Consider the following 25,939-nt stretch of genomic DNA (forward strand, 5'->3'; position numbering starts at 1 on the left):
TCGACAAAATTCAAAAACTTTAAAATTGACCTTGCCTAGATTACTTAAGCTTGAAAAAGCGGTAATATCTTAGCAAAATATAACTTGCAGCAGCCCCATACCTTGTCATGAACATAATATCGAAACTACCTCTGTGATCACATCTTTCTCTGGGTGCAAAATGAATTATATATATATAGGTTTATTAGTTTTATATAAATTTAAAAGTTCTATAGAAATTTATTATATAAGGATTATAAACATTTTGTTTGTGTGTTTTGTGTTATGCATTTTTATACCTATTTTAGAAGAGATTTTTATAGAATGTTACAAGTGCAGTAGGGTCAGTTTCAGACGAATTAAGCATAAATGACATCATTGCCATGTCTGAAGTGGTTTGTAAATGGGCCATTGTTAGCCCCAAGCGTTTTGGTCCCTCATTCCTGCCACTCAGCATAACCTACTGTAAAGTAGAAATTTTTCTAAGATAATAGAGAAACTGACCTTGTCTCACTAAATTTAACCACTTACCATAATTAAAATACTAACAACCAAATAAAGTTTTTAAATAATTATATACAATCACCAAAAATATTTCCTCAAGTTTACTTCTAGCTAACTAATTCGTGGTTTAAGCTCTTATTTTATTTATGATTAAAGGAATGTAAAATAAAACTTTTCGTTTCATTGAAAACTTTTCGTTTCATTGACTGGTTTGTTACATAATGTCTTATGGGCATCACGATTTTGTTATTTTTAAAAGTTCAAACAAATGTTGTGCTCGGGATGTTGCTTATTATTTATATTTATTAGCTTCAACTGTTTATTAGTCCACATTTAACCTTTATATAGTTTATGTGAAAATTTCAGACCCCTACCATTAAATTACTTTCTGAGATAGCACCCCTGTAGCTGTGACATAAATATGACACTTTTTTTGGGTGTCTTATTAGATGGTACCCAAATCTCTCTCTCTCTTTGTAATTGCAATGATAGAAGAAGGTTCTAAAAAAAATGGACAGCAAATATGAGACACCACTATCAGAAGTCTCTTATAACCTCATCCCTGCCCCTATGATGGAGTAGATGTGTATATATCTGATTGTTGATATTTCATATTATATAATATTGGTAGCAGTGGACAATTTCTGTTACCTCTGTATTGTGCTCTGCCAATTGCAACACTTGAATTACTTTATTGTATATATACTGTTCGACACTTTTTATTATGATAGAAGAAGGTTTAGCGATTTCTGAGATGCCATTTCCTTGGAGTTTGTTCAATTTTTGTTTGCATGTCGCCATTTTCAAATTGTGATGGACCTGACTGTGACGGACGCACGTTTTTTCCCAATTTTTCCAAATCTTCTACTCTAGGAAGTCGAAAGCTCTAATTGAGATGTATTTTAGTAATTATGCATTTCATTAACTAGAATTATAATACAATCATTCACCAGGGACAGAATTGTCAATGTTACTGCTACGATACTTTTTGTTTTTGACACCTGTGGTCAAATCAATATATATTGGTTACATGGCTAAACGAAAAGGACATAATTCTTCAGAAATCGAAAGGTTGAAATCTCTAATCTTTGCGGATGGCAAAATAGCACCCTTCTATGTGAGTTGAAAACAAATTTTCCCAAGATTTTTTAGAATATATTTCGAAATTATGAATTTTGTTAGGTCCAAATCGAGTTTTAAATACTAGACTGATCCAAGGGCAGGTATTTATTTCAGAGCACTTAGGGGTTGTCACATATTATGTAATCAACCGTTCCAAATTATTACGCTAGTGTAATTTTGACACAATAGCTGTGTAAAACTGATTACGGAGGGAGGGGGGGGGGGGGTAAAAATTGCCAAAAAATTGATTACTTAATATGTGAACGACCCCTTGGCCCTTATCAATGGAAATAATTGGTCAAGTATGAAATGTTCCAAATGTGTACCCCCTAACGCCCCCTAGTGCACCCGTAACACAAATAGAATAAAAATATGTTTGTTGGGGACTGGCCCAAGTGCCAGCCAATGTTTACTGAAAATGTGTAATATGACAATATTATAATATATCTCATGAAATATTCAATTCCGAATGAAACCTAAATAATAATCATAAGACCTGAGTGAGACCTGGCCTGCTTTGCAATTGCTATTTAGCAGTGGGAGCTAGACAGATTGTCACATAAGTATTATAACTATACTAACCAACATACCTTTCCACTAAAATAAACATACTGAAACCTATTACTCTCTTATCCTGCAGTTCCACGGCTCAGTTTTGCAACCAGATTTGCCAGATTTTTTCTCACATTTTTGCGACCGGAAAAGAAATTCAAAAATATTTCTCCGCACAGAACCAGAGAAAATCTGGTTGCAAAACTGAGCCGTGGAACTGGGCTTTTCCTCTGTATGCAAGAGTGGAAACACCAAAAAAGATAACACACGTACAAGTTACACACATGGAAATACAGGGTGGGCCAAAGAATAAAACAAATATTCAGAATAAAACAAAAATACAAAAATACAACAAAAAAAGTCAGTACCCATACGTTGGCTTTATAGCTCAGTCACTGAGTGCCCAATTGAAATATGTTATGATTTAGTACCACCACTGCACTGGTTCGAGGAATTTGTCAACTTGAAAAATATTGATGTTGAGCAACACATACTTTGTCATTTTTGATATAATATTAAGAACGCTTAGTCAAGTCCTTTTTGATCAGCTGTTTCATTTCTGGGACAAGTACTTGTGAAAGCGTTTAATCGACCTGCGACCACACGATACTCAAAGATTCACGATCGATCTGACTGTACCTCTTATCCGTCTCTGTGAGTCTTCTAGAAATAAATTCTATGGGTCTATCTACTCCGTTCTTGTCCACATGTGATATGACAGCACCTAGTCCGTACGAACAAGCATCACAATCTACTCTAACTGGTAACTGTGGATCATAGAATATCAATACATCGTGAGACATCAACCTCTCCTTGAGTTGGTCAAAACATCTCTTCTCAACTTGATCGAACTTCCACTCGGCAGTCCTTAGCCGATTTGACGGTTATTAACTCGACATATCTTTCAGGAACCGGCTGTAGTACTGTACAGCTCTCAGAAATGAAACTAGCTCTCCAACATTCTGTGGATATGCTGCCTTATATAGGGCCTCAACTTTATTTCTATAATGTCTCACTCCTTCTTTACTGATCTCATAACCCATCACTTTATCTCTGAAGAAACTCTGATTTGTCCCTAGTCTGCTGATTTGTCCCAGATCTACGCTTGAAGAAACTCTGATTTGTCCCAGATCTACGCTTGAAGAAGCCGCTTTTCTCTAGTCTGCTGAGCACCTCCATCAACGTGTTAACATGCTCTTCCGTAGTCGTCTCCGTAATTAAAATGTCATCTACACAACAGGTTACGTGCTCCAGTCCTTTAAGGGTCCTGTCCATGACTGACTGGAAGATCCCACTGACTGAGTTAATACAATAGGGTAGCACTAACGGTTTATAGAGACCTTGGTGAGTATTAATCGTTCCTAAGATCTGGTCACGCTCTCTTAGTAGAAGCGAGTTATAAGCCTGTTTAATGTCGATCCTGGAAAATTTTGTTCCTCCTTTCATTCCAACAAAACAATCCTCGACTGAGGGTAAAGGGTAAATTCTCATATCTAAACTCGGATTCACAGTGCGCTTATAGCTTTATAGTCACCACATAACCTCAAGGTCTTGTCATTCTTCCTTACAGCGACGACCGGTGAAGCCCAGGGGCTTGAGTCCACGGGAGCATTATAGTCTCCAACCTTAACTAATCTGTCTAGCTCCGCCCCGACTTCATCTCTCTCTGCATATATGCAACTGGTCTCGCTTTACAAAACTTAGGCTTAGCTTCAACCTTAAGATCAAGACAAGCCTCGTGATCCGTAACTTTACCCATTCCTGGTTGGAACGAAGGATTTGATTTGAGCTTATCTATTAGTTTCTCTCTCATTTGCTCAAATGTCTCGACATGCTTCACTTCAACCAGACGGTTAAACCACTCTCGACCTAATAATACGTCCTGGATCCAATCTCTCCCTAACAGCGTCGGAAAGTTGGAGTCAACTACACGTAACGTGAGTTTATGCTCTTGGGTTTTAAATCTGACAAATACTGAGGTATTCATATTTCATGGATTCAATCGACTGCCCGTTAGCTACAACCAGGTTACTACACTTGATTTGATTTGAAACTTTTACAAATAGTATATTATACAATACAGCAAAGAGAATTAAAAATATACGACATAATTATCATGAGGCATTTTGTTGGGTAAAAGTTGTAGTCCATATTGTATAAATACTAAAAGCATGGTTAAATGGTACAAGTTCTGGGGGTATACGTATTACAAGTAAGTTCTACTCCCAGACTCACTAACACCACCTCCATCTAAACACACAAAATGTATCTAAAACACGCAAATTTAGAATTATCAAAATAAATAGTATAGTTTTACATAATGTGTCCATGACTTGACTCATAATGCGCCAAAAATTGCGCGCGTATCATCACACAGCGCTTAGAAGCAAGATTACAGTCGGATATAAAGTTCGCGTAATCCAGTTAAGTAGATTCGCTGAGGACTGCACCAGGGTCAAATCATGGCAACAGAACGTAAATGTTATTTAATAGATTTATTTTTATATTATAGTTGTTATATTCAGTATCGTGACCGATCTATCAGTGGCGGGGGCCCACTTATAAATATCATTTGCACTCATTAACTTAGTCAGGGTCTGTCAATTTGTCCCAAAAGTGTTTTGCCAGGTTTGCCTTAAAGGTTCCAGCATCACTTATCTCTTTAAGGTCAGTTGGCAGGTCATTCCAGACACTGTGTGTTCTGAAGAAGAAGCTTCTCTTAAAGGAGTGAGCTTTTGCTTCCACAGTACACTTCAGGGAATAAACCGTAGAGTTCTTTTCATTAGACCTAGATCTTTTCGATTTGACTCGTAGTTTTTCTTTTTTGAGACACAGCTGATAAGTGTCAGAGTCAAACCAGGGCGGCTGATCCTTATCTGATATCGTAATAGTTGGGATTCGGTTGTGTATGTGATGGAACAGGATTTTCTTAAAACGGAACCATCCTGTTTCTGCATCACAGTAAAGCTAACTTACAACCTACAAGGTTCAAACGGTTAAACAAGTTTAAGCTCATACAAGAAATCTCGGAGCCTGTATCGACTTCTATCTCGACACATCTGCCAGCATGGCAGTTTAACATAATACTTGTTACCTTTCTTAAAGTGATCAACACTATTTGCTGAACCAACGGACATTGAAGATTCACAACTACTACTTACATCAACAGACAGGACCGGTAAAATCAATTACCACAAATAAAATTGACCTCACTGCACTGAGTGAGTCGCTACTGTTGTTCAAATCACAGTCCATATGAAATACATACTCATTAGGTAGTTGCGATGGTGGCACTTGAAACAGTTCGCCTTCACATGCCCTGTCTTCTTGCAGTTGCGATGGTGGCACTTGAAACAGTTCGCCTTCACATGCCCTGTCTTCTTGCAGTTGCAGTAATGGCACTTGAAACAGTTCTCCTTCACATGCCCTGTCTTCTTGCAGTTGCAGTAGTGGCACTTGAAACAGTTCTCCTTCACATGCCCTCAGTCCTGTCTTCTTGCAGTTGCAGTAGTGGCACTTGAAACAGTTCTCCTTCACATGCCCTGTCTTCTTGCAGTTGCAGTAGTGGCACTTGAAACAGTTCTCCTTCACATGCCCTGTCTTCTTGCAGTTGCAGTAGTGGCACTTGAAACAGTTCGCCTTCACATGCCCTGTCTTCTTGCAGTTGCAGTAGTGGCACTTGAAACAGTTCTCCTTCACATGCCCTGTCTTCTTGCAGTTGCAGTAGTGGCACTTGAAACAGTTCTCCTTCACATGCCCTGTCTTCTTGCAGTTGCAGTAGTGGCACTTGAAACAGTTCTCCTTCACATGCCCTGTCTTCTTGCAGTTGCAGTAGTGGCACTTGAAACAGTTCTCCTTCACATGCCCTGTCTTCTTGCAGTTGCAGTAGTGGCACTTGAAACAGTTCTCCTTCACATGCCCTGTCTTCTTGCAGTTGCAGTAGTGGCACTTGAAACAGTTCTCCTTCACATGCCCTGTCTTCTTGCAGTTGCAGTAGTGGCACTTGAAACAGTTCTCCTTCACATGCCCTGTCTTCTTGCAGTTGCAGTAGTGGCACTTGAAACAGTTCTCCTTCACATGCCCTGTCTTCTTGCAGTTGCAGTAGTGGCACTTGAAACAGTTCTCCTTCACATGCCCTGTCTTCTTGCAGTTGCAGTAGTGGCACTTGAAACAGTTCTCCTTCACATGCCCTGTCTTCTTGCAGTTGCAGTAGTGGCACTTGAAACAGTTCTCCTTCACATGCCCTGTCTTCTTGCAGTTGCAGTAGTGGCACTTGAAACAGTTCTCCTTCACATGCCCTGTCTTCTTGCAATTGCAGTAGTGGCACTTGAAACAGTTCTCCTTCACATGCCCTGTCTTCTTGCAGTTGCAGTAGTGGCACTTGAAACAGTTCGCCTTCACATGCCCTGTCTTCTTGCAGTTGCAGTAGTGGCACTTGAAACAGTTCTCCTTCACATGCCCTGTCTTCTTGCAGTTGCAGTAGTGGCACTTGAAACAGTTCTCCTTCACATGCCCTGTCTTCTTGCAGTTGCAGTAGTGGCACTTGAAACAGTTCTCCTTCACATGCCCTGTCTTCTTGCAGTTGCAGTAGTGGCACTTGAAACAGTTCTCCTTCACATGCCCTGTCTTCTTGCAGTTGCAGTAGTGGCACTTGAAACAGTTCTCCTTCACATGCCCTGTCTTCTTGCAGTTGCAGTAGTGGCACTTGAAACAGTTCTCCTTCACATGCCCTGTCTTCTTGCAGTTGCAGTAGTGGCACTTGAAACAGTTCTCCTTCACATGCCCTATCTTCTTGCAGTTGCAGTAGTGGCACTTGAAACAGTTCGCCTTCACATGCCTTGTCTTCTTGCAGTTGCAGTAGTGGCACTTGAAACAGTTCTCCTTCACATGCCCTGTCTTCTTGCAGTTGCAGTAGTGGCACTTGAAACAGTTCGCCTTCACATGCCCTGTCTTCTTGCAGTTGCAGTAGTTCGCCTTCACATGCCCTGTCTTCTTGCAGTGGCACTTAAGTTGCCCTCTCAGCTTACATTTCGAACATTCCTGGCGTTGCGTAGAGTTTTGGGTATTTGTAGAGTATCTGGAAGGTGTACTAGGAGTAAACTTCTTCTTGTTAGGTCTCCTGAACAATGCATGAATACTGGAATCAGCCATCGTATGGGCTGCTGAGTCACTAGCCTCTCTTGCTAGCGCTTTTGTTAACGCTGGTGCTGACGTCTTGATCTGATCATCGTTGATTAAAGCTGCTTTGATCCGTTCAGATTTCAGTCCACAAATAAAACGATCACGTACCATCCTATCATAGGAATCACCAAACTGACACTTTGAAGCCGATATCTTCACCCTAGGCATAAACAAAGTTATAGTATCTGACGTCTCCTGTCTCAACTAAGCAAGCTCGTACGATTCACTGATCGCGCAAGTAGTCGGAGCCAGGTTGTTGTACGATTTGGTAGTTGGTAACGCTGGAGCAATATACGATTTCAACAGTCAGTAACTATCTGATCCTGATTATGGTTGATGGGCTAGACAGTGAAACACGCAAATGTAGTGTATACTTCGATTACATCATTAGCTACAATGGAATTAAGTTGGTTAGTTAAATTAGTACTAAGCAAACGAAGATCTAAAATGCCTCAAAAAATCGAGAATCAAATAACCTAAATAAAATACACGTGGTAAATGGAAATGAACTACACAAAAATATAGCTTCAAAAAAACGAATTAAAAACTAAGAACCTTATCTTTCAACTTTGCATCTATTTAAACCCAAGCAATTAGTTCTATACTTCTCAATATACCTAAATTCCTCCCTATTTAATCCCCTGGGGTTACATTCTTTCAAAATGGCAAATTTATAGTTGTCAATAGTAAAAATGTCACTGTGATGTTCATAGGCATGAATCGAAATGGCTGATTTATTACGATCCTCTACTTTAAAACAAGCTCTGTGTCCATTGACACGTTTATGAAGGTTTTGCATTGTTTGCCCGAAATAAGTGTCTTCTACAACTATCTCATAACCTTCTTCCTTTATTAGATTACAAAGCTTACATTGGGCCACATAAATAACATTTTTAGATTTACAATTATATCTGATAGGAACTACTAGCTTCTGTCCATTAACTACAAATTCTTCCCCTGCCCGACACATATGCCTGCATGTTCGGCATCTTGGTGCATTGCATTTCTGAGTCCACTCTGAATTATTTTCTGCCGGTGTTCTGCAGATAGCACTGTTTCTCAGTACTCTTTTCTTTCTTTTTTTTGGTGCAGCATGTAAGACTTTAAATGACTTATCTTTAAGATTATTTAATACTCTTTGTATAAACATCAAAAGACTGCAACTGCGTAAAACATGAAAACATTGCATTAATCTCTTAAGACTAATCCGTGTATAATTGATCGGATCTGCTCATTAATGATTGATCCTAAGTTAAACACTTCAATCGATCTTTTAGTTATTTCTAATAGAAGGGACTAATAGCTATTAGCGCCTATATATAAGGCGCAATATGAGTAATTGTATTGCGCAAGCGATTTTCAATCAAGCGTACTGAAAATCGAGTCTAAAATCTATTATGATCTACAGTTTGTGAACAAAAACACAGAAACATGTTCTAAGAATCAATTAGTAGAGATAGTCTGGACTGATTTTTGAGATAAGCCTTTACCTCCCCCTGAGTCTCCCCTATGAGGTCCCTTAGCTTTACCTCCCACTGAGTCCCCCCTATGAGGTCCCTTAGCTTTACCTCCCCCTGAGTCCCCCCTATAAGGTCCCTTAGCTTTACCTCCCCCTGAGTCCCCCCTATAAGGTCCCTTAGCTTTACCTCCCCCTGAGTCCCCCCTATAAGGTCCCTTAGCTTTACCTCCCCCTGAGTCCCCCCTATGAGGTCCCTTAGCTTTACTTATAATAGTATCATAATAACATATAAACATACTACATATATGTACTTCCTTTATTTCTATTTCTACCCTTTTCGTTAGGATCCAAATTATAGTCCAAAACTACGAATGTAGGAAGGTGACGACTTATATTACATCGTATAAGGCCGTTACAAATTATGTTAGATATATTGTTAGTAAGTATATGATCAATACAGGTGCCATTTAAGCCTCCAAAATGAGTAGCACGTGAGATAATTGGCAAAAAGTTATTGCTAAACATGCAGTCTAAATATCCCCTAACAACACTAGAATTGGAGTTATATAGATTTACATTAAAGTCACCAAGAATTTGTGTCCCTTAAATGTGTTCAATTTACTTAAGATACTGCCAAACATATCGATAAATGAATCAAAGTTTCCACTTGGTGATCTATAACAATTAACAACTAGTAACTTTTCAGATTTAACTGTTATTTCAACACAAAGTGCTTCAAAATCAACGGTTGAATTTAAACAAAGCTCAAATTTTTGGTTAATATTATTAAATTTGTCACGCAAAAACGTTACCAAACCAGAACCTTTGTGTTTAAGCTTTCCATCCTCCTTCAATAATAGATTAAGTACAAATTTATTATAACCCGGTATGTAGACTCGTGTTCTGTTATATTAGTTTCACAAAGGAAATATCCATCAGCTTAAAACGTCCATGGTGCACTAAAAATCAGTCAAAATTTGATCCGTGTACAACTCAAAATGTCTAGTATACAGGTACTTGTGAAAGCATTTAATCGACCTGCGACCACACGATACTCAAAGATCCGTCTCTGTGAGTCTTCTAGAAATAAATTCTATGGGTCTATCTACTCCGTTCTTGTGATATGACAGCACCTAGTCCGTACGAACTAGCATCACAATCTACTCTAACTGGTAACTGTGGATCACATCGTGAGACATCAACCTCTCCTTGAGTTGGTCAAAAAATCTCTTCTCAACTTGATCGAACTTCCACTCGGCAGTCCTTAGCCGATTTGACGGTTATTAACTCGACATATCTTTCAGGAACCGGCTGTAGTACTGTACAACTCTCAGAAATGAAACTAGCTCTCCAACATTCTGTGGATATGCTGCCTTATATAGGGCCTTAACTTTATTTCTATAGGGTCTCACTCCTTCTTTACTGATCTCCTAACCCATCACTTTATCTCTGAAGAAACTCTGATTTGTCCCAGATCTACGCTTGAAGAAGCCGCTCTTCTCTAGTCTGCTGATCACCTCCATCAACGTGTTAACATGCTCTTCCGTAGTCGTCTCCGTAATTAAAATGTCATCTACACGAGAGGTAACGTGCTTCAGTCCTTTAAGGGTCCTGTTCATGACTGACTGGCAGATCCCACTGACTGAGTTAATACAATAGGGTAGCACTAACGGTTTATAGAGACCTTGGTGAGTATTAATCGTTCCTAAGATCTGGTCACTCTCTCTTAGTAGAAGCGAGTTATAAGCCTGTTTAATGTCGATCCTGGAAAATTTGTTTCCAACAAAACAATCCTCGACTGAGGGTAAAGGGTAAATTCTCATATCTAAACTCGGATTCACAGTGCGCTTATAGCTTTATAGTCACCACATAACCTCAAGGTCTTGCCATTCTTCCTCACAGCGACGACCGGTGAAGCCCAGGGGCTTGAGTCCACGGGAGCATAGTCTCCAACCTTAACTAATCTGTGTAGCTCCGCCCCGACTATCTCTCTCTGCATATATGCAACTGGTCTCGCTTTACAAAACTTAGGCTTAGCTTCAACCTTAAGATCAAGACAAGCCTCGTGATCCGTAACTTTACCCGTTCCTGGTTGGAACGAAGGATTTGATTTGAGCTTATCTATTAGTTTTTCTCTCATCTGCTCAAATGTCTCGACATGCTTCACTTCAACCAGACGGTTAAACCACTCTCGACCTAATAATACGTCCTGGATCCAATCTCTCCCTAACAGCGTCGGAAAGTTGGAGTCAACTACACGTAACGTGAGTTTATGCTCTTGGGTTTTAAATCTGACAAATACTGAGGTATTCATGGATTCAATCGACTGCCCGTTAGCTACAACCAGGTTACTACACTTAGCTAACTTACAACCTACAAGGTTCAAACGGTTTAACAAGTTTAAGCTCATACAAGAAATCTCGGAGCCTGTATCGACTTCCATCTCGACACCTCTGCCAGCAGTTTAACATAATACTTGTTACCTTTCTTAAAGTGATCAACACTATTTACTGAACCAACGGACATTGACGATTCACAACTACTACTTACATCAACAGACATTGAACCTATTGCTGAACTAACAGGACCGGTAAAATCACTACAATTACCACAAATAAAACTGACCTCACTGCACTGAGTGAGTCGCTACTGTTGTTCAAATCACAGTCCATATGAAATACATACTCATTAGGTAGTTGCGATGGTGGCACTTGAAACAGTTCGCCTTCACATGCCCTGTCTTCTTGCAGTTGCAGTAGTTCACCTTCACATGCCCTGTCTTCTTGCAGTTGCGATGGTGGCACTTGAAACAGTTCGCCGTCACATGCCCTGTCTTCTTGCAGTTGCAGTAGTGGCACTTGAAACAGTTCGCCTTCACATGCCCTGTCTTCTTGCAGTTGCAGTAGTGGCACTTGAAACAGTTCGCCTTCACATGCCCTGTCTTCTTGCAGTTGCAGTAGTTCGCCTTCACATGCCCTGTCTTCTTGCAGTTGCGATGGTGGCACTTGAAACAGTTCGCCTTCACATGCCCTGTCTTCTTGCAGTTGCAGTAGTTCGCCTTCACATGCCCTGTCTTCTTGCAGTTGCGATGGTGGCACTTGAAACAGTTCGCCTTCACATGCCCTGTCTTCTTGCAGTTGCAGTAGTGGCACTTGAAACAGTTCGCCTTCACATGCCCTGTCTTCTTGCGGTTGCAGTAGTTCGCCTTCACATGCCCTGTCTTCTTGCAGTGGCACTTAAGTTGCCCCCTCAGCTTACATTTCGAACATTCCTGGCGTTGCGTAGAGTTTCGGGTATTTGTAGAGTATCTGGAACACAGTGGGCCACCATGCTATACTAGAGGAAAAATTGAGTTCTTTTAAAAGTAATTAAGTAAGTTTTGTATTGCAGTAGAAAATCTTGGCTATTAGATGCAAAAAACCATGATTGAATTGATTAAATTTACGAAATTTTTTGACTGCCAATTTTTTCACTTTTGGCAGTCAAAATTGGCATAACCCATCATTTTATTTCTAAAATTGGCTTAAAACACCGTATATTGACTCCTAATTAAGGTGAAAGTACTCTTTTTGCTTCAATTCAAGCAAAAAACCATGTAATCATATCATTTAAGCTGAATTTTTGGCACGCACTCAATTTTAGGCCTCATTTTTGTCTAATTTTTGCTTAAATTTGGCCAAAAAAAGTTTGGATGCCTCAGGTTGCCCCACTAATGCATGGTACCATCTGAAAGCTCAGACGATTCTCTAAACAATGGTATAAGAACTGTTTTGGGGTTTTTTGGGGCTTTTTCAGAAAAAAATTCCAATATCGAATTATTACAAAGCAGTTGTTTAGTTTTTTTAAGAACTGACAATTTGTCATTTTGTCTTTCGGTCCTTGATCTTTGTAGCAGGGTGTTTAACATGGAAAAGATGGAGTTGGACCTGAAAAAGATGGAGGAACAATTGGAAAAGATAAACTGCAGTGCACTGAAGTTTAAAGGTAAGAAAGATGATAAAGATAATAAGATTAAGATAACTATTGAATCCGCGGCTAGTGGGGACCTTTTAGGTTCATTTTCCAAACCAGACATGCTTGTCGTTATCCAGGATATTTACACTTTCTCCAAAAATGCTCTTCAACTAACAAAAACTGTTCTAGGAACAAAACAAGCCACAACTTCTACCAAACAGGAATCACCAGATTTCAAAGAAATTATAAAGACACAGCTCAAAGAGGTACTAGCAGAAGTACTCCCTACAATACTACCCGATTTATTGACTTCAGTGGTGGCAACACTACCCAAAGAAAAGAAGACTCAAGAAGAAACGAAGCTCGCAGAAAAACACATTCTCACAGTGGAGAAAAAGACTGGGAGTTCTGAAGAACCCATTACAAAGGAGGATGAAAAGGAAATGAAAGGTTCCCTTAAAGTCAACCCAGTGAAGAACTATACAGTGTCCGGAAATACTGCAACTTTCAAGTTTGTGACCAGGGATCAACTTCAGAAAGCTGAGACAGTATTTAAATCTCAAGATAAATACAAAGTATCATCAAAATCCGAACCAGGAAAGAAGTTGGACCCCAAATTGTCTATTCGGAATATTCCCTCTGACATCACAAACAAGGAGACATTGCTAGAGAAACTTTTGGAAAAGAATGAAGTACTGAAGTCCTCTTCTGGAAAAGACGATGCAGTAAAAGTGGTTTTCTTCGATGAGATTGAGAAATCGGCTGTCATCCGTGTCACTGCAGCAATGCGTGAGTTAATCAGACAAAACAGAGACTATATACACATTGACCTCAGGGAACACCATGTCACAGACCGAATTCATGTCATTCAATGTTATCATTGCCAGGAATTTGGTCACATGGCCAATTCCATGTACTGTAAAGCCAAAGATAAAGACCCAACATGTTTCTTCTGTGCAGGAAGCCACAAGTCGAAAGATTGTAATAACAAGAGTGAAAATAATGTAAAAAAGATAAAGTGCTCTAACTGCGCCAAAAGTAGTAAACACTCGGAGAAGAACTCAGCAAAGACCCATAAAGCCTCTGATAACCTATGTCCCTCGTATGTAAGAGAACGGACTGGAATAATGAATAGGACAGCAGGATGTGAGAATGCAAAAAACTGGTACATACAGAAGACAAAGGAGACCAAACTACGCCTAGGAAGAGTTTAAGGATTGGAACGTTCAATGTTAGATCCCTAGTGAACAAAACAGTCGGAGTGTTAGAGCATCTTCAAGAAGTTGATTGTGACATCTGTTTTGTACAAGAAACCTTCTTTCGTGATGGAAACACAGCTAAGATAAAGGAGATCAAAGACCTTGGTTGGAATATACTCTCGGATCCAAGAAAACACAGAGGAGGAGGAGGTATAGCTATGCTATTTCGTGATGTGCTCCAGTTAAAGTGTAATAGTAAGGTCATGAAGTACAAATCCTTCCAAGTGATGGAATCACTGCTACAATCTCAACAAGATATTGTGAGACTTGTGAACTTGTATCGGCCTCCTTATACCAAGAAGGCTCGGTACACGGAGTGTGCCTTTCTAGAAGAATTCGAAGACTACCTTAAAGACCTCACCGTCAAACCTGGCTTCCCCATCATTGCTGGAGATTTCAACTTTCACATGGAAAAGCCTGAAGAACACTACCCAAAGAAGCTCTACCAACTCCTGGAGGAGTATGATCTATACCAACACGTTCCCCTTGAACCAACCCATGACCAAGGTGGAACCCTAGATCTTGTAGTGACTAACCGATCCTTCAAGGAAAAACTGACTTCATTCGAAATCTGTCCCTCTAGAACCAAATCTGACCACTTCCTTGTCCTCTTCGATGCAGACATCAAGACAAAGACCAAAGAAGACGCAAAATTCATGAACTACAGAAACTTTAATTTAATTGATACAGAACAGTTTAAAGAAGATATTTTAATTTCAAAACTGACAAACTTCCCTAAAGACATGTCTCCGAATGATGCTGTTGTCCTTTACAACACCGTGCTCACTCAGTTAATGGATAAACACTGTCCTTACATAAAAAAGAAGATTACTAAGAAGCCAATGCCTTGGTTAGACCTGGAACTTCGTATTCTCAGGCGAAAGAGAAGAACTGCTGAACGTGCGTGGAGAAAAGATAAAGTTGATGATATAGACAGTGCAAGATCTGAGTACCTGAGATCGGATTATGTTAAGCTAAGAGATGAGTTTTCCCGACTAGAGTTTGTCAAAAGATGCGCTCACCACAAAACCTCTCTTAGGTCCTCTTCAGGGGATACTAAAGCGTTGTACAAAAAAGTCAACAGGCTTTTAGGAAATGACACCCAAAACCTTCCAAACTACAAGGATCCTGTGAAACTGTCAGAAGATTTCAAAGATTTCTTCGCTGAAAAGGTTGCAACCATCAGACAAGCCATTGAGAAGGAAGGAAAAGACAAAGACAAAGACAAAGACAAAGACAAAGACAAAGACAAAGACAAAGACAAAGACAAAGACAAAAGCAAAGATATAAACAAAGACAAAGACAAAGATGTAAACAAAGACAAAGACAAAGACAAAGACAAAGACAAAGACAAAGACAAAGACAAAGACAAAGACAAAGACAAAGACAAAGACAAAGACAAAGACAAAGACAAAGACAAAGACAAAGACAAAGACAAAGACAAAGACAAAGACAAAGATCCTGTTCTTGATAAAGACTGCATCTTTGATAATTTCTCTGAGATAACAGCTGATGAACTTAAAGACCTGGTATCAAAGATGTCCAACAAGTTCTGCTGCTTGGATCCGATCCCAGCATTTCTCTTAAAAAACTGTGTCGATGAACTAACACCTTTTTTACTTCATGTATTGAACTCATCCTTGAAGACTGGAGTCTTTCCCTCAGATATGAAGAAAGCAGTCATCAAACCGACTTTGAAGAAGGAAAATGCTGATGTTGATATTCTCAGTAACTATCGACCAGTGTCTAACCTTTCTGCCTTCTCTAAGATCCTAGAGAGAATTGTACTAAACCAGCTTAATGTCCATCTAACGAACCATAGCCTTTACTCAAAAGTCCAATCTGGATATCGCCCTAATCATAGCTGTGAAACATTACTTGTTAGAATGTGTGATGATCTAAACAAAGAAATTGAAGCTGGGAATGTTGTTATAGTTGTACTTCTCGACTTAAGTGCAGCATTTGATACCATTGACCACACAGTCTTATTGGAAAAGCTTATGAAGGACTATGGAATTACTGGAAGTGCACTGCAATGGATAAAGTCCTACCTTGAGAAAAGACACTTCTGTGTTAAGATTGATGATACTCTTTCATCTTTCTTGGAGCTGCTGTTTGGAGTTCCCCAGGGATCACTCTTGGGGCCTATTCTTTTCATCCTTTATATCAAAGCTCTCCAGAAAATTGCGGCCAAATATGGTCTTGATATACAGCTCTATGCAGATGATTCTCAACTGTACATCTCATTTAAACCAAACCGTGTAGTACAGTTCATTGATGTCCAAGACAGAACAAACAAATGTCTTGCAGAGATAAAAGCATGGATGGTGAACAACTACATGAAACTGAACGAAACAAAGACAGAACTACTGGTGTTAGGAAAGAGCCATGTTCTAAAAAAGTGTGAACTCAGTGTCAGACTGCAATTTGGAAGCACTGAAATTCTGCCTACGGAGTGTAAAGGAGACAGCTGGAAGAGTCTGGGTGTCAAATTTGATGAAACTCTAAATATGGAAAGACAGATCAATAATGTCAAAAGGAAATGCAGCTGGACAATGATGAATCTAAGAACCATTGGTCGTTACCTTGATGAAGGCATTAAATTGATGCTGGTGAAACAACTGGTCATATCTAAATTAGACTACTGTAATTCTCTTTACATGAATCTACCCAAGACCAGATTGAACAAACTTAGATCAACCCTTAATGGGGCAGTTCGTTTCATCTATAACATAGAAGAGAGGACCACGGACTTGGTTCCCTTCTATAAGAAGGCCCACATACTCCCTATAGACCAACGAATCTTCTTTAAAGTTTGTCTTTTAACCCACAAATCAGTTCACGGTACTGCACCTGATTACCTCAAAGCACTACTGGATGTGGATGTAGTGGATAAAGAACTCTCAAACACCATGACCATGACCAGGTCGAAGAGACCTGATGACCATCTCATGCTCAAGGTACCAAAGAATAAAAGATCCAAAGTTGATGACAGACGTTTCTCAAGCCATGCACCGATTGCATGGAACTCTCTTCCCCTGATGTTGAGATGTATCACTGATACCAACTGTTTCAAGCGAATGTTAAAGAATCATTTATATAATCAGTTCTGATGTTTTTCTTTCCATTGTCTTCACTTTGCAAGACACATTGGCTTTTATTTTTTACCGCACTCCATTTTATGCCTTGATCTCTTACTTACTTGGATCTGATTCTTTCTTGATTGATTATGTCACTGTACTAACCTTTATTATACCTACATGTACTGTATGGTTTCTGCTTCTATTTAGTTTAGTGTGGTTTACAATAAAAGATGTTTTAATTTTGTCTTTGCCTTATGCTGAGTTATACTTTAGTTCACTTTTTACACATTTGCTCACATCACTCACAGTCAGCCGCTCTGACATGGTTAACCACCTTCCTTGTGTTGTTGGTTAATCATATGAGCGGGATATAAATACCTCATTTCATTTCATTTCATTTCAAAGTTGAAAAAAGGCCCAAATTTGATGGAATTTAGACTTACCTTGCAGATTTGAAAAAAATTATTTTTTCTCAAACAAACCCCATTTTGAACATCTTTCTTGGCTCTCAATGTCGTGGCCTGGTGCCATGAGGTTATGGGGTACTAAAAAGTGGTCTGTTTTGGAAATATCATCAAAAAATGCTATTTTTCTGGAATTTTACTGGTATTTTCTGACAATTTCAGAAATTTCTGGCATTCGCGCCCAATTTTCTGGTTTCAATTTGACATAACTTTGGCTACGATCAATATTTTTTCATAATTCAAAAACTAAAATGATCAATAGCCTCAGGACTATCAATTTAAAAACATTCTAAACACATTCAACGATTATCTTTAGCAAAAACTCGAATTGGATGCCTCTAGACCTACATTTCAGCCATGAAAAATTTCTATGGAATGAGCCAACAAAATTTTTCTGTGACTTATAAAGGACCAAAATTTGTTTAAAAATCAATATTCAACTGATTTGAAATAAAAAATAATGTTTGAAATGATCTAAATTGATCACTGATGGTCTAGTATAGCATGACCCCCTATTCTGGCCCACTGTGTGGAAGGTGTACTAGGAGTAAACTTCTTCTTGTTAGGTCTCCTGAACAATGCATGAATACTGTAACCAGCCATCGTATGGGCTGCTGAGTCACTAGCCTCTCTTGCTAGCGCTTTTGTTAACGCTGGTGCTGACGTCTTGATCTGATCATCGTTGATTAAAGCTGCTTTGATCCGTTCAGATTTCAGTCCACAAATAAAACGATCACGTACCATCCTATCATAGGAATCACCAAACTGACACTTTGAAGCCGATATCTTCACCCTAGGCATAAACAAAGTTATAGTCTCTGACGTCTCCTGTCTCAACTAAGCAAGCTTGTACGATTCACTGATCGCGGAAGTAGTGGGAGCCAGGTTGTTGATGAGTTCAGTCTTCAAATCCTTGTACGATTTGGTAGTTGGTAACGCTGGAGCAATATACGATTTCAACAGTCTGTAACTATCTGATCCTGATTATGGTTGATGGGCTAGACAGTGAAACACGCAAATGTAGTGTATACTTCGTAAGATTACATCATTAGCTACAATGGAATTAAGTTGGTTAGTTTAATTAGTACTAAACAAACGAAGATCTAAAATGCCTCAAAAAATCGAGAATCAAATAACCTAAATAAAATACACGTGGTAAATGGAAATGAACTACACAAAAATATATGTCTTCAAAAAACGAATTAAAAACTAAGAACCTTATCTTTCAACTTTGCATCTATTTAAACCCAAGCAATTAGTTCTATACTTCTCAATATACCTAAATTCCTCCCTATTTAATCCCCTGGGGTTACATTCTTTCAAAATGGCAAATTTATAGTTGTCAATAGTAAAAATGTCACTGTGATGTTCATAGGCATGAATCGAAAGGGCTGATTTATTACGATCCTCTACTTTAAAACAAGCTCTGTGTCCATTGACACGTTTATGAAGGTTTTGCATTGTTTGCCCGAAATAAGTGTCTTCTACAACTATCTCATAACCTTCTTCCTTTATTAGATTACTCATTACAAAGCTTACATTGGGCCACATAAATAACATTTTTAGATTTACAATTATATCTGATAGGAACTACTAGCTTCTGTCCATTAACTACAAATTCTTCCCCTGCACTACACATATGCCTGCATGTTCGGCATCTTGGTGCATTGCATTTCTGAGTCCACTCTGAATTATTTTCTGCCGGTGTTCTGCAGATAGCACTGTTTCTCAGTACTCTTTTCTTTTTTTTTGACTTATCTTTAATACTCTTTGTATAAACATCAAAAGACTGCAACTGCGTAAAACATGAAAACATTGCATTAATCTCTTAAGACTAATCCGTGTATAATTGATCGGATCTGCTCATTAATGATTGATCCTAAGTTAAACACTTCAATCGATCTTTTAGTTATTTCTAATTGAAGGGACTAATAGCTATTAGCGCCTATATATGAGTAATTGTATTGCGCAAGCGATTTTCAATCAAGCGTACTGAAAATCGAGTCTAAAATCTATTATCTACAGTTTGTGAACAAAAACACAGAAACATGTTCTAAGAATCAATTAGTAGAGATAGTCTGGACTGATTTTTGAGATAAGCCTTTACCTCCCCCTGAGTCTCCCCTATGAGGTCCCTTAGATTTACCTCCCACTGAGTCCCCCCTATGAGGTCCCTTAGCTTTACCTCCCCATATGTCCCCCCTATAAGGTCCCTTAGCTTTACCTCCCCCTGAGTCCCCCCTATAAGGTCCCTTAGCTTTACCTCCCCCTGAGTCCCCCCTATAAGGTCCCTTAGCTTTACCTCCCCCTGAGTCCCCCCTATGAGGTCCCTTAGCTTTACCTCCCCCTGAGTCCCCCCTATAAGGTCCCTTAGCTTTACCTCCCCCTGAGTCCCCCCTATGAGGTCCCTTAGCTTTACTTCCCCCTATGTCCCCCTTATGAGGTCCCTTAGCCTTACCTCCCCCTGAGTCCCCCCTATAAGGTCCCTTAGCTTTACCTCCCCCTCAGTCCCCCCTATGAGGTCCCTTAGCTTTACCTCCCCCTGAGTGCCCCCTACGAGGTCCCTTAGCTTTACCTCCCCCTGGGTCCCCCCTATGAGGTCCCTTAGCTTTACCTCCCCCTGAGTCCCCCCTATAAGGTCCCTTAGCTTTACCTCCCCCTGAGTCCCCCCTATAAGGTCCCTTAGCTTTACCTCCCCTGAGTCCCCCCTATGAGGTCCCTTAGCTTTATCTCTCCCTGGGTCCCCCCTATAAGGTCCCTTAGCTTTACCTCCCCCTGAGTCTCTGAGTCCCCCCTATAAGGTCCCTTAGCTTTACCTCCCCCTGAGTCCCCCCTATGAGGTCCCTTAGCTTTACCTCCCCCTGGGTCCCCCCTATAAGGTCCCTTAGCTTTATCTCCCCCTGAGTCCCCCCTATGAGGTCCCTTAGCTTTACCTCCCCCTGAGTCCCCCCTATGAGGTCCCTTAGCTTTACCTCCCCCTGAGTCCCCCCTATGAGGTCCCTTAGCTTTACCTCCCCCTGGGTCCCCCCTATGAGGTCCCTTAGCTTTACCTCCCCCTGGGTCCCCCCTATGAGGTCCCTTAGCTTTACCTCCCCCTATGTCCCCCCTATGAGGTCCCTTAGCTTAGAGGTGCACATTTGGGACATCAGTTTTCTTTGACATGACCAAATTATCTATTAAAGTATTAACTCAATATATCAATCAGTTGCGCATGGGGGGTACCAAGACCTGTGGAATGTCCCTCCTTTCTGAAGAATGGGCGGTGACAGCAGCTCATTGTTTGGAGACTTTTTCAACTAGTGGAATTGAGGTAATGCAATATCTTGTTTTTATTGGAACATATCATGCAGCTTTCTAATGTCACCCATTAGCGAGAGGTGTAAACAACAATTTAACTAGACAACTCGTACCAGCGTGCTTGTTTCCACCTTTCCCTTTCCCTCCATTAATGAACACCAATTTCAAACTATTATACCATTTACTTATTAACTTCAATTAGGTCAACGCTGGTCTGTTCGATTATCGAACCGATTCAGATGGCACCTTTTCGCATGGCACCATTCAGACAAGAGAAGCCGAAATGACTTTTCTTCATCCTCTCTATGGAAAATTTACTGGTACTAATGTGAGTACAATACTTGAATTCTAAATATGCTCATTTTAAAAGACAGCTTTTTGCTAACTCTCAAGCTAACTTTTGTCTTGGTTATCATGTTAACTATTTACCATAATTATGATGTCGATTGAAGAGGAGGGACAATGAATTCATGTCAAATGATTTCGAAATTACAATTTGTTACCACCCCACTTTTTAAATCTTGTTGCTTTCAGAACGATGTTGCTTTGGTTAAATTTGCACAGCCATTTGAATTTAATGAAAATGTAACGAAGATTGACATTGATGACAAAATTCCAAGTACAGGCGAAAGAGTAACAATGGCCGGTAAGAATGAATATGTATAGTATTTCAAAAAGTATATTATAGTACTTACAAACCAACTTTTTTTTAAAATTAAAGGGAGGCTGGACCTTAATGGCCCACGTAAGAGGATGCTCTGTCCGCCACTGTGGTATGGCAGCCCGGCCCTGATGGAGGTTGCCGGCGCGGAGTTATCCATGTGGAGATAATGGATGTGAGTGGAAAATGATATGGATGGGGGCCGGGGGATGAGTAGACGCTTTGCTTTAGTGCCAAAGACAAAATGAGAGTATGCCCTAAGTCATTCTGGTCTGGTCTACTGTCTAGTTCCCCAGGCACGATTAGTCGCATGGTGCAATTTGCGAAGTTGACAATAGTGGTAATATGTTGGTTTTCAAAAATGTCGTTGACGTGGAAGTAATTATCCTGAAAGTATTACCCTCCTATTTGTGTAATATTAATAATTATTATTATTATTATATAATATTATGGACACGTTTTTTTTAAGTGTGGAGAGTTGCTGATTTCACCTTTTTCAAAGTAGAGTGCACAAAATGAGGAAAAAGTCGCAGTGCTTTTTAAAGTGCAACCATAAATTTGTACATAAGATGAAGTGAAAATATTCAGCAGTTGTGATTTGAAAAAACGAAGTGCCAGGCTCAAGCAGAATATGACTTATGAGCAATTAAACTGAGTGCCAAAAATCAGCAAACCATTTTAACCTCCAATCGACTAATTCCATTGATTTCGCCATATTTTGCTCAAATATTATATTGTTCACATTACACTAGTAGATTGGAGTGAGTAACTGTTTTCAGCATTTTAGTCATTATTAGCAATTCCAGTAAGTGACAGAAGTCAGTAAAAAGTCATTTTTATATCTGAATACGACTGCTCTATTGATGGTTCTTGTCAAAATATTAAAAAGATCAAGGCATAACTGTGTTTTTTTCTGGATAAGACAATGATTGGTTGTGTCTTTAAACTAACTCCTACATGTTTATGTGCCAGCCATCAGCAAAAAGTCACACATGTATCAGCTTGAAATTTAATTTTTTCTAATTGATGAAATAAGTATCGAAATTTCAGTTCTCTTGTTCAGTCACCATATTGACTTTTAGATTGAAGGTGCCATTAATCAGTCAAAAGAAGGCTTGAACTTTGTACTGCTTACACTCAATTATGTCCCGAGTGCCCAAATTCAGCATATCAGTCATATAGATAAATGATGTAAAAAGACAAAAATTGTCTATTTCTTGATCCATGGGTGTACTAGTGTTAGTTTAAGCATCTATTTCGAAAAGTAATGTGTTCATAAAGGGGTCAAAAACAGATAATAATATAAGAGTGCCACTAATCAGGTAGTGACTTCTGCAGCCAACATGGGAATTACCAATTATTATAAGTCAATATCAGCATTATTAATCATGATCTCAAACCACCGAATTGTTTATGTTGCAGATACGAATCTTAGTTTAGTTACATCCTGAAAATTTGAACAGCATATGTGTCCTGAAAATCAGTAAAAAGTGACTTATTTGACAGAAATAGTCATTCTTACTGCTAAACGGCACTCTTTTTAGTTCAGAATATTGTTTGAGGGAGCGGTGTGCCTTTTTCGTTTAATGTGGCACAATTTTGTTGCACTGTGTGCCATTATTCAGCTTAAAATGACTTCTTTTTCTAGGCATATACCAATGGTAAAATACATAAAATTACTTTTTGCTGAATTAGAACACACAATATCGTTAGATTTTGTAACTTGAATCATCTTGATGAACCTGCCTAGATGCTGTCAGACCACAATTGTATAGTGCCAATATTCAGCCAAGAGTCATTCCTTTTGAATTTTTAATCGTGATGAATTTGACCTAAAAATGACTTTTTACTGAAAACTGACACACTCTTAATTTGAATTTCGAACAGAATGCTGTTGAGCAGACTTAATCTCGAAAGTATGATTGAAAAACATTATAATTTGTTGCTGTCTAACTACTGCAATGTAAAAAAATCAATTGTAATTTTGTGAGTGAATTTTTACTGAATACAGGCACACAATAGGTTTTTCCTAGGTTACATTAATACAGACCAACGTTTATTGAAAGTTGTTACAGTTCATTCACAAGCTGATCAAAAGTATGGGCCTTGTACAACCCAATCAACCAACTAGAAATTTTTCTAAACAAATGACTTTTTGCTTATTTTGAGCACAGTTCAAGTATTCCTACCAAAATCCAAATATTCTTTGAATAATTCTGAGAAATAATCTGAATTTTGAACAGAAAAGTCGCAAAATTCAGTTTTTTATGGGCGTTTTCAACATTATAGTCCAAAATGCTGAAAACTGGCACTGCCTTGGTACTATATTATGACGTATTAACTAAGTAATGGATTTTCCTTACAGGGGCAGTTAAGATTGAAGGCATATCTGTGCTACACTTTCTAGTTACTAGTCATTTCACTTACACTGTCAAAAGTGTAATGGCACTCAAAGTCATTTTCACCACACTTTAAAAAAACGTGTCCTTATATTAAATTTATTTATTTATTATATGGACACGTTCGTAAAATGTACCAAAATGTGTAGCATTTTAAAATACTTGTATCTCAAGGAGCGAGTATACTATGAAAGTTAACCAAATTTTCGTATGTGGTCCAAAAAGATTCAAATATCACATAATTGGGTGCAGCGTTAAGATCACAATTGTTAATGAATAATGAAGTGATCTTCACTCTCAATAATACCAGAACCTAAGACTATATTGCACAAGGAGCATATTCACTCATCGCGAGGAGTTTGAATATATCGGCCAAGTTCAATTTCGAGTCGATGTTCACTGATCTGCAGTCTTGTGATATTAGCACGGTCTGCATATTTAATGACACTGTCTAGGTAATATTCTTTGTTAAATTTGGATTTTATGTCACGATAGAATTCTAATTTCCGAGAAGTGTTGATACAGGACCCCCTAATATTCTCTAAAGCTACATTTCAAACTTTCAGCAATGACGTGGGGTGTGAATATTTTACTCCCGATGGGTTGTGTTGATTGAGGAGGAATTCGTTTCTTGAAACCGTTGAGAATAAGAAAGTCATTTTTTTCCGATACTCAGGTTTTTTTCGAAAATTAACTTGGAGTGATTGTTTTTGAGTGATTTGATCCATCAGTAGAATTGCTGCAGCAATTTTTTTATCTAGACACTTATTTTACTTCGGAGTATTCCAACAGCCATATTGTTACACAAGTGCAACCAGCCAATTACAGGAAGCCGAAGGATTTGTTTTTAGCCAGTGACGGTTAAGGTAGTGTGTACCATACTTTCTTCGCCCGAGACTTTGCTGCAATGTGCAGCTCCTCATTTAACCCTCACACCCGATTTCTCGAGTATTCGGCTGAGTAGACCGGGGGGCTGCATAGACCACTCACGATCCTTAGCTGAATGTCAACGACACTCACCCCACGACCAGGCAGGCAGTGGAATTTGAACCCTCAACCTCACGATTGCAAAGCTGGCTAACCAACTGCGCTACCTGGCCAATAGAATAGGATAGATTGTATAACAGCGGTGTACATCCACTTGTAAGTTTTGGGCTGAGACCCCATACCGTGGGGCTGACAGCTCTTTGAAATTGCATGAGGGAAGCAGTAGCTTTTGATGATATGTTCGTTTACAATATTGAATCATACCGTCTTATGTACTATTTTTTGCATCTCCTATTTTTGTTTTATCAAGTGATAAAACTTTAACTTGTGATCGTGATTCTCCTTTGTGCCTCTTGCATTTCAGGGTTCGGAAGGACATATCAATCTGGTACAATGAAGTTGCGATACATAACCCAGCCTGTTCCAGAACAACGCCTTGTGAATGCAGCGTATGTCATTTTACAAATTTGCTTTATACAAATTATAATTGTCTTAAGGGGGGGGGGGGGGGGGGGGGGGGGGGGGGGGGGGCGGGAGGGGGGGCCAATGGGTATTTTTTTGTGAAACTTATTTCGAGCTTTTGAGGGGGTCCCGGACCCCAACCGCCAAACGGTGCCCGCGGGGCAGCCACAGCCATATCTGGTCCAAATTAGACCCAATTTAGCCAAATACCCTAAACATGCCCAAAACCCAGGTTTATGGTGCTCTACTTGTAGCTTGTGGTCTCCTGAACTCGTATATGAAATTTCATCAAGATTGGACAAAGAATGACTGAGTTATGAGCCAAAAACCATATGCCCATATTTGGGCATATGCACCAAATTTGGTAGATTTCGTCCAATAAATTGGTCAAATATCAATACTTTTGAATGCCAATGGAGTTTCTTTAGGTTATCACCCATATGATCATGTTTATATTTACCGGTGACAGCTTTGGCTGCAGCGTTTTGAATTAACTGTAGCTGGTGCCATACTTTTTCAGTTGCACCGAAGAAGAGGCCATTGCAGTAATCAAGGCAGGAAACCACCAGACTATTA

The 25,939-nt window shown here is 39.3% G+C and overlaps 2 protein-coding genes across 2 annotated transcripts in view; both read left to right on the forward strand.

The window, feature by feature from the left end:
* The window catches only part of LOC134821782 (ovochymase-2-like), a 141,883-nt gene that overhangs the window by 90,590 nt on the left and 25,354 nt on the right, over window positions 1-25,939 (forward strand). Inside the window, exons 2-6 of the mRNA XM_063832549.1 lie at window positions 1,437-1,600; window positions 20,763-20,867; window positions 21,057-21,182; window positions 21,389-21,500; window positions 25,266-25,350. Coding sequence (XP_063688619.1) covers window positions 1,451-1,600; window positions 20,763-20,867; window positions 21,057-21,182; window positions 21,389-21,500; window positions 25,266-25,350 — 578 coding nt within the window. The 5' untranslated portion in view covers window positions 1,437-1,450. The remainder of the gene's footprint in view (window positions 1-1,436; window positions 1,601-20,762; window positions 20,868-21,056; window positions 21,183-21,388; window positions 21,501-25,265; window positions 25,351-25,939) is intronic.
* Window positions 1-25,939, forward strand: part of LOC134821779 (uncharacterized) — a 474,787-nt gene that overhangs the window by 79,955 nt on the left and 368,893 nt on the right. The gene's annotated exons all lie outside the window — the stretch shown is intronic.

This window comes from Bolinopsis microptera, chromosome 10 (genome assembly GCF_026151205.1).
Source record: "Bolinopsis microptera isolate Bmic1 chromosome 10, MBARI_Bmic_1.0, whole genome shotgun sequence".
Taxonomy (NCBI): Eukaryota; Metazoa; Ctenophora; class Tentaculata; order Lobata; family Bolinopsidae; genus Bolinopsis; species Bolinopsis microptera.